The sequence below is a fragment of the Octodon degus genome, unplaced genomic scaffold (genome assembly GCF_000260255.1).
Source record: "Octodon degus isolate 3935 unplaced genomic scaffold, OctDeg1.0 scaffold00105, whole genome shotgun sequence".
NCBI lineage: Eukaryota > Metazoa > Chordata > Mammalia > Rodentia > Octodontidae > Octodon > Octodon degus.
Window position 1 is genome coordinate 4282524 of NW_004524681.1, and position 15457 is coordinate 4297980.

The following is a 15457-nucleotide window of genomic DNA, read 5'->3' on the forward strand; positions in this document are numbered from 1 at the left end:
AAAATCTTAATTTTTTAAGAAAAGCATCATAGAGATTTTTAGCTGTGCAGGTTTTGGTACTCCTGACTCCAGTGTTCATCTGTGATTACAGTTATTTGCATAAAGCCCTTTTTTTTTTCCACAGGACTGGCTTAGATTATGACAAAAATTAAACAATAGATATATATAAAGAACATCCTAGGGCCAGCCAGATAGTTCAGCAGACTAAAGTGCCTGCTTAGGCAGGCACAGGGACTGGGCCTCGAATATTTGTGAATTTTTTTGGCAAGAAAATGTGGCACAAGGGACCGGGGAGATGGCTGAGTGGAATAAGCGCTTCCCTGGCAAGTGTAAGAGCCTGAGTTCAATCCCCGCTTCCGCCGAAAAAAGAAAATGCGGCACATGTTAATTTTTTTTTTCCCCAAAATGTCTTATGAATTGTGTCTTCATGTATCAAGTTGTCCTTCTTGGTGAATCAAGGGTGGTATTAAGGACATTTTACAAGCAGAGTGGTGTTGATAAGTTAGGTACCCTTAGGAGTTTCCACTAGGACGTTTGGCTCTTGGTCCTAATCAAATTAGGACATGTCAAGAGGGAAAAGTTCCTTGAATGATTGAATGTTACAGTGGTACGTGATGCTGTGAATCTCAGAACTATTACGCAGACGTTAATGCCTATAGCAATTATGTGATATAAGTTATCCTTTTCTATGTTCATATAAAGGTGTCGGTGAAAACTTGACTGACCCATCCGTGATAAAAGCAGAAGAAAAGAGGTAATAAATTTAAACAATTTTATTAAAGTATATTTTCATAATTTTAATTTTTGTATTTCTCCTTGCATAAACTACTTTTTTTTTTTTGGCCAATTTCTACAGATCCTGTGATATGGTTTTTGGCCCAGCAAATCTAGGAGAAGATGCAATAAAAAACTTCAGAGCCAAGCATCACTGTAATTCTTGCTGTCGAAAACTTAAGCTTCCAGGTATAATTTTCTTAATGTGTGCAATGTAGAATGTGTTGATCGTGTTGGGTATTGCAGCACTCAGGAGGCTGGATGCACAGGGCTTTGATTAATGGTCTCCACAGTGTCAGCTCAGAGAGCATGTGTGATTCCTCTCAGTACTTGTGAAACATTCAGCTTGTTCATATGTTGTGTGTCTGCTGAAGGCCAGAAATTGAGCTAGGTTTTGGAGGTAGGGTAGTGAGCAGACTGATGTGTTCTCCCTGGCCTTGTGGAGGTCAGGCAGGTGTGCGTAGGGCAGTGTTGGCAGGGACTCCCATGGGCGAGGGGGGGCAGACAGACAGCCCGCATAAATGGGAGCAGTGACTGAGCGCAGGCCTGGAACTCGGGGATGCCCTTTACTTTGGTAAAGGGCAAGGTAGATTTTTATTTTTGGTCTTTTTGAGACAGGTTCTTGCTATGCAGTTCAGGCTGACCTTGAACTCACTTTGTAGCCCATGCTGGCCTCGAACTTGCAGCAGTCCTTCTGCCTTTGCCTCCTGAGTGCCGAGACGCCTGACATGATGAATAGTTTCTGATTTGTGTGTCACATAGTCTGTGTCTCAGTTACCTAACTCTGTAACAGTACATAAATAACCGTAGTGTGCAAATGACATGAGCTTGGGCGCATCCTGGTAAAATTATTTACCAAGACAGCCCACTCACTGGTCAGCTGGGTCCATAAGCTGTGGCTTTAGTCCCTGGCCATTACTGCTGCTTGACCTCATTTTCTGCTAGTCTTCTCATGTGCTGCACAAAGCCACACTGTCTTCCAACCTTTGTGAGAGCATACCACCTCTGCTTCATCCTGCCCTGCATGTAGAGCACTGGTGGCAACCCCGCAGCATGCCTCGCAGCCAGCTGTTTGTTACCATTTAAAGCTTGCAAGGGTTCAGGTTCACCATCACTGGCCTCCAGCGCTCTGGCGGGGCTCTGGCAGTTCGCTCTCAGTGTTGGGGGTGTGTGCTCAGGGTCTTCCCAGGTGACCTCCCTGGTGACTTGTTGGCAAGACTCACACTTCATGCAGGGCGCGTGGCCTGCCCCCTGCAGAGCGTCGCCCTGCTGGGAAGGAGACTGTTTTCTTGTGCGTGTTCTCTCCGGCTGGAGTCCTTGTTCACTGCTGCATTTCCGTGCGTACATGGCTTTACTGGTTGATGGTCAGTTTGTAGTGATGATTTTATTTTTTATATGAATAAATATCCCTTAACTACATATGTAACAGCTTATGAAAAATGGATGTGGCATGTTTAGATGAAATTGGTTTAGAAAGTGTTCTTAATTCTTCTTTCTAAGAAATTCTTTTTGTTTTGGGATGGTGAATGTAGATCTGAAGAGGAATGACTATACGCCCGATAAAATGGTATTTCCTCAGGATGAGCCTTCAGATTTGAATCTTCAGCCTGGAAATTCTACCAAAGAATCAGAGTCAACTAATTCTGTTCGTCTCATGCTGTGATATTGCTGAATCATTGGTTTTGCTACACCTTACAAACACGTTTTTGTGTCACTCTGCCTTCAAGAGGAAATGGTTAATGGAGAAAGGTGTACACATACTGAATTTGCTGGCCCCAGCATGGTTTAAAGGCCAATACTGTTTTGGCATAATCGGACTTGTCAGTTAAAAACTTCCTATAGGATATAGCTGACAACTGAAAATTTTGAAAGTAATGGAACATTAGTATTTATAACTTTTCAAAGGGCTCCTTAAAAGCAGATCTGATGAGGGCGTGCGTCCCTCTTACATGGTGCAATACCATTAACCAAAGCTCGATGTCTGTGCACGTCTTACTGGCGGCTGGTTCCTGGCCACTCAGCAGGAGAATTGAAGAACTGACACAGCCTTTGGTTACATGGCAGTCTGAAGTCTTCCGAGTGTGCTCAGGTCGCTGTCGCTCACCGCTGGAGCCATTGGCACTGGCAGAGGAGGTGTCTCCCGATGGCTCCAGCTAGGTGACCACAGGGGCCTGTGCGAGGCACATTCTCTGCTAGGGCCTTGACTTACAAATCAGGGTTAGGCTCCAAATGGAAAAGCAGGGCCCGTTTTTGTTAAGAGCTCAAATTGTGCAAAGTATCAGATTTTATTTTGTTAAACCTTGTTTTATCAAATCACTTGTTAAGCAGAAGAAAGTCATGGCGAGAGGAAAATTGAACTCCTGCTGAGAGGCGTCTCCTGGGAGTCTCGGACCTTCTCCCGTGGGCCGACCTCCAAACTGCGAGCTGCTACTTTCCCAAAGATTGTAGGGACGCATATCAGTCAGACCATGGATACGAGCGCTTGCTTATACTTAGGGTTGTGTAGGGCTGTCTGAACGTGGATGTTGTTTGTGGTACTTATTTAAGGACTAAATTGAGTTGGATCATTGATGTCTGGAGACCGCAGTGCAACTTTAGACCAATAAAATGTAATTTAATTGCCCCTATTTCTGAATATTCAAGAAAATGTTTCATCTGCTTCTTTTCATGTTGTTCTGTTTCCTAGGTACCATTTTCATTTGGAAGGGAGCAGCTAAAGCTTATTTGTATTCAGTAGTGTATCTCATAGATACAGACAAAGCAAGAGAATAAGCTGTTTAAATAGTGTTTAATACTGACATGGGGAGAGAAAAAGTGTATTACTAAAGATATACTATATACATTTTGTATATCATTAAATCTTTAAAACAGATTAAATAAATTTATTCTTGTTTACAGATGTCTGTCAGTGCAGTCTTTGGAAACAGGTGGGCGGGGCGGGGAAAGTGACTGATGGGGGAAGTCGGCTGAGCCGGCCTGCAGTGGCCTGCCTGTGGCCTGCGTCTCCTGGCAACCCGCTGGAAGCCCTGAGGGGGATTGTGACGCCTGCAGGCCTTGGTCAGAGCAGGCCTCCGAGAGTCCTGTGGCTGCAGCTGCCGCAGCGGGCGGGAGGCACGCCTCTGCCGCGGAACGAGCCACTGGGCTGGAGATGAGGCTGCCCTGCACCAGGCCTCCGCAGCAGAGCTGAGACCCGCCTCGTGCGCCATGACGCCCCGCCGGGGCCGCCCTGCCAACGCCCGCACTGCGGGCCTCTACTTCACGCTGTGAGCCCCCGGCCCGGCAGCGCAGGGGAGGGCGCCTAGGGACAGCCGGCACCACTGGGCAGGTCACTGCCAGGCAGTGTAGAGGAAGCCATGTGGGGCAGGGAGGCCCAAGGACAGCGCCTGCGCCCGTGCCCATGCAGGACTGCCCAGTGGCCTCTGCGCCCGGTTCCCTGGCTCCCCTTGAGGTCCTAAATCAGGCGAACCACCATGTTTGAGAACGACCCCGGATTGACCAGTGTCTCTGCCAATGTCTTTGCCTGGCACTTGTAGGACCCACACAAAGCTTTAAGGCAGCGGGCTGGGGAGGGGACAACCCAGGCACACACCCTACCCCTGAGTACAGCCCAGTTCCTTCTGTGTGACTACACAGGAAGAGACAGGATTTACACTAAAACCTAGACAGGCATGGTGACATGCTGGTAACCTGGCATTCAGGAGGCGAGAGGGGAGGTTTGCTATGAGTTCGAGGCCAGCCTGGCCCACATATCGAGACCCTTTCTCTAGCAATAGAAAATGAAAGCAGGAACAAAAGAAACTAGGACCCATATTTTAATGGTTTATACTATTTCTCCCCTTCTCTGAGAATGTTACTGTTTTGTATGTGCATACATGAATGTACTTGTTCTCAATATAGGTATGCACATTCTCCAGATGTGCGTGTATATTATGTCCCACACTATATAGTCATTCTGTGATGTCCAAACCCACGTAGCTCCTGGTTTTTGGTGATAGGTAGGTAGGCAGGTAGGTAAGTAGATAGGCAGTAGACGCCTTTGTTCCACGCGCCTCTGCACCTGCCCCTTGCCATATTATGGGCAAATAACCACTTAATCCTGACATCATCCTGGCTACAAAAGAGGATTTATAAAGAATTCTTGTCCCATACAATCTTGCAAAGTTTTAACAGAAAAATGTGTGTTGAATGCATGATAACTATTCTCATTATTAACTGTCCTCCATTATTACTACTAATGATAACTACTATCCCCCCCAAATACTTTAGCTTTTATCTGAAAGTTTGTATTTGGGGCCAATCAATTTTTGGACTTTGCAAAGCCAATATATTGCAAGTCTGTTGCTTCACTTTCGGGAAGAAATTTTTATCCAGGTAGTGTTTGGCGATGGGCAGTTGTTGAGCATTCTGGGCTGAAGAATACACGTTTCTGAGTTTTTGGTGTGTTGAGACCGCTCACTATGCAATGCAGACTGGCCTCAAACTCGCAGCGATGCTCCTGCCTCAGCCCGCGCACCGCCCCACCGGCATGAGGGAGCACCACGATAGACCCAGAGCTCTACTCCACCGTCCCTGGTGGGCCTGGCTCATTTCTTGGGCCAGGGAGGGCCGCGCCCTCAAAGCACTCTCTCTCCCTGTACGTCTGCAGCCCAGAGTGCTCGGACATCTCGGACCCGCTTCCCCGCGAGGCCTCCGTGCGGCCGCAGCACCCTCCGGGCGTGGCTGGACTGCGCAACCTGGGCAACACGTGCTACATGAATGCGGTCCTGCAGTGCCTGGCCAGCGTGCCGCCACTGGCGCAGTACTTCCGGTCGGGACAGTACGTCACCGCGCTGCGCAAGTACGGGGGCGTGTCCAGGGGCGGGGGCGGGGCCGAGGGCGGGGCGGGGCCGCGCTGGGGGCTGCGTTGCCCGGGACTGGAGCCTCAGCCTCCCTCTCCTCCCTAAACTCCCCGCTCCTGCCCCTGTTGGCCCAGGGATTGCAGGGAGGTGGCTACGGCCTTCGCCTACTTGCTGACAGACCTGTGGCTGGGCGACCCCGACTGCGTGTCCCCTGAGCAGTTCTGGGCCGCGCTGGGCCGCCTGCACCCCGCCTTCACGAGGAGGACGCAGCAGGACGCGCAGGAGTTCCTCCTGTACGTGCTCAACGCGCTGCACGAGGCGTTGAGGAAGGTGAGCCAGGCCTCGAGTCCAAGTCCCGCGCGCAAGGCGCAGCTTAATTTCTTTTATGCCTCCTCCTCTTCCATTTGCAAAAGACCCGTGACCCTGTTAATTGTTTCTGTCTTATTTTGCGTTTTATTTTTACTTTGGGTTCCTCGATTGGGAGAAACCGTGCGGTATTAGGATGATGTGTCTGATTCCTTTCACTTCCTGTGAGGGTCTCAAGGTGCATCCGTTTTCCTACATATAACTCCAGTGAGCCCCCTTCCGGGCCGAAGCGCTCCAGTAGCGCTCCCCGTGCATCTTCGCCTCGCCGCGTTGCCTGCCGGGTGTCTGCTGCTGGGTAGGCCTGGGGCGTGAGCGCAGCTGCCTTGTGTCTGGACGTACAGCCGCATCTACCAGTCTGGCATTTGCAGTCACCGGCTAGGTGACACCAGGAGTCTGGTTCTCCTTGCAGTTGAACACAAGACACTTGTCTCCAAAGTATAAGAAGAGACTAAAGCTTGAGTTGCCATGGTGTCTGCGCATGCGGGCCTCGCCCCAGCACGCCTGCCCCAGGCCTGTGTCTCCCGCACCCAGGAACCACCCTCGCGCCAGGCCTGCCTTGGGCCCAGGGCCGAGAACCACACTTCCTGGACTTTATCTGTGGCCTTGTGCCACATCCCCATCGTGCCCCAGTCGCCTGGCCGCAGGACCGTCTTGCCTGCTGGGTGAGGACTGGTGCTGCCCAGGCTTAAGGCGTGCGTGGGTGCTCCGTGAAAACCAAGCGTCCTCACTCGCAGGCGACTGAAATAAACAGTGGTGGCACTCTGGGGCCACACAGAAATGGGGGGCTGGGGACAGAGGTGACAGAGCCAGCTGGCACTGACTTGGCCTGACCTCCAAGACGCCTCCCACAGGGCATGGGCCCTGGGGACCTCTCCGGGACAAGCTGGGCTCGCACCAGGCCACCAGGTCATAACATAAGTTGCTTTTTTTGCCTTTTTTTTTAATGTTTCAAAAGTAACACTTCATTAACTCCCATTATTTTACCATTACCAGAAAAATAGAGAAACCAACATTTTGTGTTTACAAAGATAAGTAGCCTCTTTACCCAGAGATCCAACCCTCAGACCACAGCGTGGAAGATGAAACTGCTGTCCCCTCAGCGTCTGTGCTGACCCTCGTCTGAAACATAGCTCGCAGACCGAGCGTCAGGGGGGCAGCCAGCCCATGCACCTGAGAGAAAGTGGAACCGAAGCCATGCCAGGGACCAGGTGGCCATTTATATTAAAAACAAAATACAAGATTCACTTCCAGCATGATATTTTTTGTTTGCCTAGTTTTATTTTAAATATTTTCTGGCGCGGTGTGAAGGCACACATTTGTAATCCCAGCACTTGAGAGCCTAAGGCCGAAGATTCAGTGTGAGTTTGAGGCCAGCCTAGGTTACATAGAGAATGAAACCATTTCTCAGAAAACCAAAACAAAGTGTTTTCTGTACATTAAAGGAGATAAAAGGTAACCTTCAGCAGCAGGAATACTGGGTCTGGGGCCCTGTATGGCATGATGACAGGCTGTCAGCTTATGTGGCCGTGGGTTTGTATTTTACCTGAGTTTAGGGCCACCATTGCTCAGCTTCCCCTCAAAAGGAAAATAGTCATCAAAACTCGTGCATGATGTAAACCCAAGATCTTATGCTACGCATTGCCTAAATCTACAACTAAGTGGTTTCTGTAGGGCATGTATCAATCTGATGGGAAAAAATGTTTTCAAAAACATTTTTGATAACCTATAGCTAATTTGGGGGAATTTGTCCCTTTGTTTAGTACCATCGAAGGTCATGTGAGAAAAGATCTACCCAAAAATGCTGCAGGAAGGTGACTTCCAGTGAGACATCCATCATCACCCAGCTCTTTGAAGGACAGCTCAACTACAGCATTATGTGTTTGAAGTGTGAGAATTGCACCTTCAAGAACGAAGTCTTCACTGTTCTCTCCCTGCCTATCCCGTCCGAATATGAGTGCACACTTCAGGTAGGACTCCTGAATCCTAGATGTTCTGACTTTCTTTTTTTTTTGTACTGGGGATTGAACTCAGAACTTTGTGCTGACCAGGCAGGGCGCTTATGCCTCTAGCTATGTCCCTGGCCTGTCTTTGATTTTTTGAGACAAAGTCTCAATAAATTATCCAAGCTGGCATCAAATTTGTGCTCTTCCTGCTTCAGCCTCCCAGATAGCTAGGATTACAGGTATATACCACTACGCTGGGCCTACCTTTGGATATTTTTGTTTTGCTTACCCTCATCCTTGTATTTCCTTGGAGCTTTTTTTCCTATATTTAGTAAGGAATGTATATTGTTTAGTGTTAGGCTTTGTATCTATGTGTCCCCCCTAAGCCTCATGCAGGGCTTTTCAGAGGTGACTGAATCTAGAGTTTGTGACTGATTCATGGTCCAGTGCTGGGATTGAAGGTATAAGTACCACACCTGCCCTAAGATAGGTAGCCTGTGTACATTATAAAAGATGGAAAGAGGTTTGTCCTTGTTTTTGCTGTCTTCTGCCATTAGGAACTGTTACGGCCTCTCTGCCTTGGAGCCAGCCAATTATGGACCAAATCTCAACTGTGAGCTAAATAACCCTTTCCCCCTTGGACTTTGGGTGTGAGGTATTTTGTCTCAGCTGTGAGGGTGAAAGAAGACAGTTTGCTTTCTTGTTGGTACAAAACACCTGACATCCACAGCTAAAAGCAGGAAAGCTGTAACTTGGCTTATAGTTTCAGGGGGCTCAGACCACGTAGAAACACGGTGGAAGGGCATGTTGGGGAAAGCTGCTCGCTTGGTGGTGGGCAGGAGCAGAGCAGAGAACAGCCTAGAAGAAGGGCCAGGGGCTGGGGAGATGGCTCAGTGGAATAAGCACTTGCCTGGCAAGCGCAAGGGTCTGAGTTCAATCCCCGGTTCCGCCAAAAAAAAAAAAAGGAAAGAAAAGGAAGGGTCAGAGCCCACATCCGTCACACCCATGACCACCTAGACATAGCCAGAGTGTGCTCTGAAGCCAGTTACCTGGATGATTAAGCTTAACTGTCACATTTCAACCTGTCAACTAGACACCCAAACACATCTTCTAAAGCCATAGTCTGCAAACGAAGACAATCACAGTCACAGCTTCACTTAACATGATGCACCTATTCTGCATATAACCAGAAATGTGCTGATTCCTTTCCCAAAGTCTCAACCATTCTGCATTTCTCAGAAGCCCAAGTCAAGGTTTCTTCTGGGACTTAAAGCAAACTCTTGACTGTGACCCTCATGGGAAGTTGAAACACAAATGACTTAATCTCAAGATACGATGAAAAAGCATAAACGTTTCCATTATAAAAATGAAGACTAGAGGTCTATAAAAGAATTGAACCCACACAAGACCAAACCGAGCACAGAACTTACTGAGTCCTAGCTCTGTCCATCCTGGACACATGGTGGCGACACACGAGCTCCCATGGACTCAGGGGTCCCCATCCTTGTGGCTTTGCTTCTTACACCCACATGGTCCCTTTATTAGGTTGGCTGCACTCAACCCTTCCACTATCCCCAGTAGACACTGTTATCTGTAGCCTCTGGGATCTGTGCGCGTCTGGCTTCATTCTCACTTCACGTACTTCCCTCTCCGCACTCTTTCCTTTAAATATCTTGGTGACACCTCCATTCCTGTACAACTTTTACATCCTGTGTACCTGTTAAAGTAGCGCACGCAGCAGCCAAGCCTCCTCGGGCCTTGGCAGCACGTGCCTGGATGAAGTGGGGGGAGGGGCCCCCACCGGAACTCTGTTGTCAATGAAAGGTATATGGTTTGCACCTTTGTGGTGGTGATGGATGAGTGTATCTTGCTGATTTCTGAGCTGTCCTTCGGGGGGCATCATTCTTGCCCCTCATTCAAATCACCTTGTTTCTCTTTCTTTTTTGGTGGAACCAGGGATTGAACTCAAACCCCTGTGCTTGCCAGGCAAGCACTTACTCTGCTGAGCCATCTTCCCAGCCCCTACCTTGTTTCTTTATAGTGGTGATAAATCTTTTCAACAGCCATGTATCCTTTAGTTCTAGTTTTATGTGTGGTTCCTTTCAGGCCAAAATTTTTCAGATCCTTCTGCTTTGCATTTTGCTTCCAATTTTCATTATAAATCTGGATCAAAGCAAGCAGCAGTATCCAGTATCCATGCTGTACTGGATGTTGGATGTTGGGCTCACTTGAAATTTTCTCCACCAGATCAACCAGTTTTTTTCAAAGTCTCAGGATGTGGGTAAAACAAAGACAAACTTTGCCAGAGTGTCACATGTGTAGTCTCTAGTCCTATTCCTAGTGGAGCCTCCTTCGGCCTTTACTGTCTGCATTTTTATCAGAATCCTGGTCTTCTGAGCTCTTACCAGAATCATCAGGCTGTGCTTACAGCATTCTAGGGCTTCTGTGGCCCTGCATTTCTAAATCTTTCCAATTCCTCCCGTGTACTAGTTCCAAGCAGTTGTGCACCATACAGTCAAGTATAGTCACAGCAGCTGACACCAAGCACCTGACATGCACAGCTGAATGGAGAACTATAATTTCGCTCCTGGTTTCAAAGGGTTCCAGCCACGACCAGCTGACTGTAATGCACAAACAGCACAGTGGGAGGGTGTTGTGGAGCAAGCCTGCTTGTTTCCTGGTGGCCGGACAACAGCAGAGGGATGGCGCTGAAGATAAAGGGCTGGGGACCAGATACGAGCCCAAGGCCACGCTTCTGGGACGCCCTTCCACACGCCCTTCCACATGTGCTCCGGGCTCTCGAGCCACTCACGTTAACAATTCAGTTTAATCATTTGCTTTATGATGGAGAAGTGGGGGAGGGGCAGGGAGGAGGAGGAGGAGGAGGACAACCACCTGTGATAAGAGCATTTGTTTTGAAAAGCAGCACCTTAGTGAAAAGTTACTATGAGCTCCTCTCCCCCGCAAGCTGGGATGTGGACACAGGGCCTTGCTGATGCTGCACAAACACTGTACCAGTGAATCGCAGCCTTAGTTCCCCATATATTCTCTAAATGAGGTGCTAGCCAAATCTATTGAAAACAGAATCTGTGCCCACTTCCCTCTAGGGAACCAGGGACCTGGCCATCTTGAGGAAAAAGCACTATAGCTTTCTGCTCTGAAGCTGTTTTATGGGCAGCCACCCCAAAGCCAGAGACGTGGTCCCTCCTGCCACTAGGTCATGTCGGTGAGGAGATGAGGCCATCAAGGAGCAACCTGGCTTCATTAGTGGAAACTGCGAAGTCTGTATTATTCTGAAATAAGCCAAAAATGTCCAGCAGCTGGATGTTAAAAGAAGTGAATGCTCACGTTCATCTCAGTAACTGAGAAAGCCATATTCCCAGTACCTTTGCTGGTAGATTTTACAGCTGTCTGGGCTGTAGCTTGCTACCACTTGGTCTTCTCCTGGACCTGCTGGCTCTGAGAAAAGTTCTGGGGAGCACACTGCGATGTGCTTCTGAATTCTGATACCAGCAGCCCTGCTGCCCATGTTCCAGGACAGCCCCGTGCTTCCTCCCACAGGACTGTCTGCAGTGCTTTTGCCAGCGAGATACGCTGACCTGGAGCAACCAGATCCATTGTTCCTTTTGTGAAACCAAGCAGGAAACAGCTGTGAGGGCCGGCATTTCCAAAGCACCAAAAATAATTATTTTTCACTTAAAAAGGTATGCATTTTTGACAGTTTATGGGGAGGTATTTTCAAATAGCTTTTTGGCATTACAATTCACATGCAAAGAACCGGCCCATTTAAAGCATACGGCCCAGTGGTATTTGGTGTATCGCATTATTAGTTTCTAAATTGTGACTGTAAGGGTCGAGTCGCCGCGAAGGAAGGCCCCAAGAGTCGATCTCTCATGTAAATCACAAAGGGCAAGCTTTATTGTCTACGTGCACGCAGGGCGGCCTGAACACGCAGGAACAGAGCGCGCTGAGCTGACCGTGGGCTGTGTTTTTAAAGTCCAGAGACAAAGGGAGGAGGGATTTTAGCAAGCAGGGTTACAGAAGCAAATGGCATTGGTTAGTTTGGGTTGGTTCTTAAAATAATTGGTGGGTTTGAGGATATATGACCTTTCGAGGAAACTAAAGAGGGGCAGGCTACAGGGCAACTAAATAGTTAACTTCTGTAGTTTCAGCTGCATTCAGAGAGCTGGTGGGTTTATCTATGTAAGGTGTCCTATTTCACAAGGATGAACCCAGGTTGGAGATTAAATGTTTACCTAAGCCAGGCCTGAGGCTTTATGACTCCACCTGGGTTCCAAGATAAGGGTGACTTAAGCCTTATGGTCAAGGACCAGTAGGTGGTCCCTTGTGACCGGAGTTTGAACTTTAAAAATTCTTTGGGCTTTACATGACATATATCATGAAGTCTGCTGTTGTTTTGATTTTAAGCGTGTAGTTCACCGGTGCTGATTACATTCGTAAAGTTGGGCAGCAATCACCACAACTTCCAAGACTTTACCCCAAATAGTAGCTCTGTCACCTTCAAGCAGTACCTCCGCATTCTTCCTCCCTTTGGTCCCTGTAACCTCTTCTCTGCTCCTGTAAATTCACCTGTTACAGCTGCTTCACATAAACAGCAGCATGCGGCTGGGCAAGGTGATGCGTGTCTGTAATCCCAGAATTTGGGGGGCTGAGGCAGCAGGATCACCATGAGTTTGGTCGCCAGCCTAGGCTACATAGTGAGCTTAAAGCCAGTCTTGAACTATAGTGAGAACCTGTCTCAAAAATACATACATACATACATACATACATTAGCAATATTTAGCCTTTTTGTCTGGCGTATTTCTTTTTTAAAAATCTTTTTTCCATAATTTTATTGAGAAACAAATAGCAATGAGACAGTTTTAAACCAAATTGGGGGGCTGGTGAGATGGCTCAGTGGTCTAAAGCACCTACTTAGAACAAACTTAGCAAAGCACAGGGACGGCGGTTCAATCCCCCAGCACCACATGCCAGCCAGCCCCGCCCCCTGGTGGGCTGAGCTGGCCACACACACACACACACACACACACGCACGCAAAAATAAATACATAAATAAAAATAAAAAGAAAGCTTCTATAAGAAAAAAGATATTTAAACCAAATTGGTAGGACAGTCTCAATAATTATGTCTGGCATATTTCACTTAGTATAATGTTTAGGTTCGGGCTGGGGAGATGGCTCAGTGGTCTAAAGCACCTACTTAGAACAAGCTTAGCAAAGCACAGGGACCGCGGTTCAATCCCCCAGCACCACATGCCAGCCAGCCCCGCCCCCTGGTGGGCTGAGCTGGCCACACACACACACACACACACACGCACGCAAAAATAAATACATAAATAAAAATAAAAAGAAAGCTTCTATAAGAAAAAAGATATTTAAACCAAATTGGTAGGACAGTCTCAATAATTATGTCTGGCATATTTCACTTAGTATAATGTTTAGGTTCATCTGTGTGTAGCAGGAGCCAGAATCTCTCTCCTTTTTATCACTGAGCAATATTTCGCTGCATACGTGCAGCACCTTACCTGTTCCACTGGTGATGAACGCCAGCTGATTCCAGCTTTTAGCTGCCTAAACATGTCTGAGTTCTGTGTTTGTTTCCTGGAGTCTGGCACAGAGTGGTGCTGGTGGGCCGTGTGGTGAGTGGTGGCTGTCAAACAGCAGGTAAGTAGTGCCTTGTGGGGACGTCCCTGCCTGTCCCCAGTGAGTGCTCACGTTAAACACCCCTGCTGTCCACTTATGTATCTTTGGGGAACAAATGTTTATCAGAATGCTTTGTTGTGGACAGGTGTTTTGTTTTTGTTTTTTGCCTTCTTGAGACAGGGTCTCCCTGTGCAGCTCAGGCTGGCCTTGGGCTCACTTTGTAGCCCAGACTGCTCCTGAGCTCCCAGCAGTCCTGCCTCAGCCTCCCAAGTGCTGGGATTACAGGCATGCACCACCACACCCAGCTTGGACAGATTTTAAACTATGAAAAGCTACACATGGTAGAAGGGTTTTTTTGTTTGTTTGTTTGTTTGGGTTTTTTTGGGGGGGGCAGGCTCCAAATGCCTTCAGGGCAGGTTTGGCTGGCTTGAGTTGTGGGGATCGAACCGCAGCAACCTGAGCCTGACTGCTTTGTTGAAGCAGCCACTTAAAGAACTGAGCTAAGGGGCAGGCCCCTGAAAAGCTACATATGGTGGCACAAACCTATAACCTGATAATCCCAACAATCAGGAAGCTGAGACAGGAGGAGCTCCACAAATTCAAGCGAGCTTGGGCTACGTAGTAAGACCCTGTCTCAGAACACAACAGAACAAAAACTCGTGGAAAGGTCTTATGTAGACAGATAGGTTTCTACTGTTTTCATCTGCACATTTCCCATCCATTTGGGTCAATACAGAGATTCTCACAACAGAATGTGTTTAGATTAGTGAAGTGTCTTCTTAGAAACAAAAGCTGATGTTTGACTCAAACATCCAGGGAAGTCCTAACACTAGCTTGCAGGACAGGTATCACTGAAGAGTGCGTGCTAAGTGGGCGTGGTGCGCCTGGAATGCCACCGGCCTGAGGGGCTGAGGCAGGAGCAGCACAGTAAGTGAAGCAGTGCAGTGAAGTCCAGGAAAACAATACAAAGAATCAATGAATTGACCCAGTTCTTTGAGAGATGAAATAAAGTAGGCAAACCCTTAACCTAGAGGAACAAATATACTGTAAGGAACAGGTAGCAACACAAGATATACAGTGTATAAGGAATAACAAGATTGGCTTGTGATAGTCAGCTGCAGAGTCAGATGAAGCGAGCAGAGGGCACCTGCACACCCCAGACTGAAGAATTGAGTCCCAAGGTCTGAAGCTCACTGCAGTGCTCTGTGCAAGTCTCTGTCCTTCAGCTAATGAGTCTGCGATAGACGCTGAAAAGTCTGCAATGGAAGGCGAAGAATCCAAGCCGGAGGCCGAGGGGTCTGCGCTGTTAGCCAGGCGATGACGTCCAAGCCGAATGTGAAGACTGAAGTTCCTCCAGGGAAGTGGGACATCAACTCCTTCCTCAGCGCCTTTATAGGGTCTCTTTGTGCTGAGTCACTCTGGGGTGGGCCCATTGTGCCCTAGGGTGCAACCAGTCACACCCCAGGACGGGCCCTGGTTGTGCTCTGGGAAGGAACCAATCCACACCCCCAGGGTGGGCAGCTGTATCATAGGGCAGAACCAGTTGTGCCCCAGGGTGGGACCCCCACCAGCTGGAAGCAGCCAGGGAATCATCCAGCCAAGTTGACACAGTGTATCAACCACTACACCAACCTTACTGAAACAACTCAAACCATGTAGTTAGGAATGGAAAGTTTGAAATCACAGCAGGTCCTGCAGATGCAGATCATCAGTACCTATTTCAATGGGTGTGCTCAGGGCAGGTGGCCTGAAGAATGGCTTCTGTGTTTGCAACACAAGTGGAGATGGGTGTTATTTTAATTGTATCAAAAATTTTAAAAAAATAATTGTTTAAAAATTAATTTTAGTGGGACGGGGAGATGGCTCAGTGGAA

At 48.1% G+C, this 15457-nt stretch overlaps 2 protein-coding genes and 1 pseudogene across 2 annotated transcripts in view; all 3 read left to right on the forward strand.

Moving 5' to 3' along the window:
* The window catches only part of Trpm7 (transient receptor potential cation channel subfamily M member 7), a 157140-nt gene extending 153470 nt beyond the window's left edge, over positions 1–3670 (forward strand). The window contains exons 37-39 of the mRNA XM_023724061.1: positions 703–754; positions 857–963; positions 2307–3670. Coding sequence (XP_023579829.1) covers positions 703–754; positions 857–963; positions 2307–2437 — 290 coding nt within the window. The 3' untranslated portion in view covers positions 2438–3670. The remainder of the gene's footprint in view (positions 1–702; positions 755–856; positions 964–2306) is intronic.
* A 180-nt stretch (positions 3671–3850) lies between these two features.
* The window catches only part of Usp50 (ubiquitin specific peptidase 50), a 39552-nt gene continuing 27945 nt past the window's right edge, over positions 3851–15457 (forward strand). Inside the window, exons 1-5 of the mRNA XM_004639058.2 lie at positions 3851–4037; positions 5420–5611; positions 5747–5942; positions 7739–7945; positions 11483–11625. Coding sequence (XP_004639115.1) covers positions 3979–4037; positions 5420–5611; positions 5747–5942; positions 7739–7945; positions 11483–11625 — 797 coding nt within the window. The 5' untranslated portion in view covers positions 3851–3978. The remainder of the gene's footprint in view (positions 4038–5419; positions 5612–5746; positions 5943–7738; positions 7946–11482; positions 11626–15457) is intronic.
* On the forward strand, positions 15312–15423 carry LOC111818869 (annotated as a pseudogene).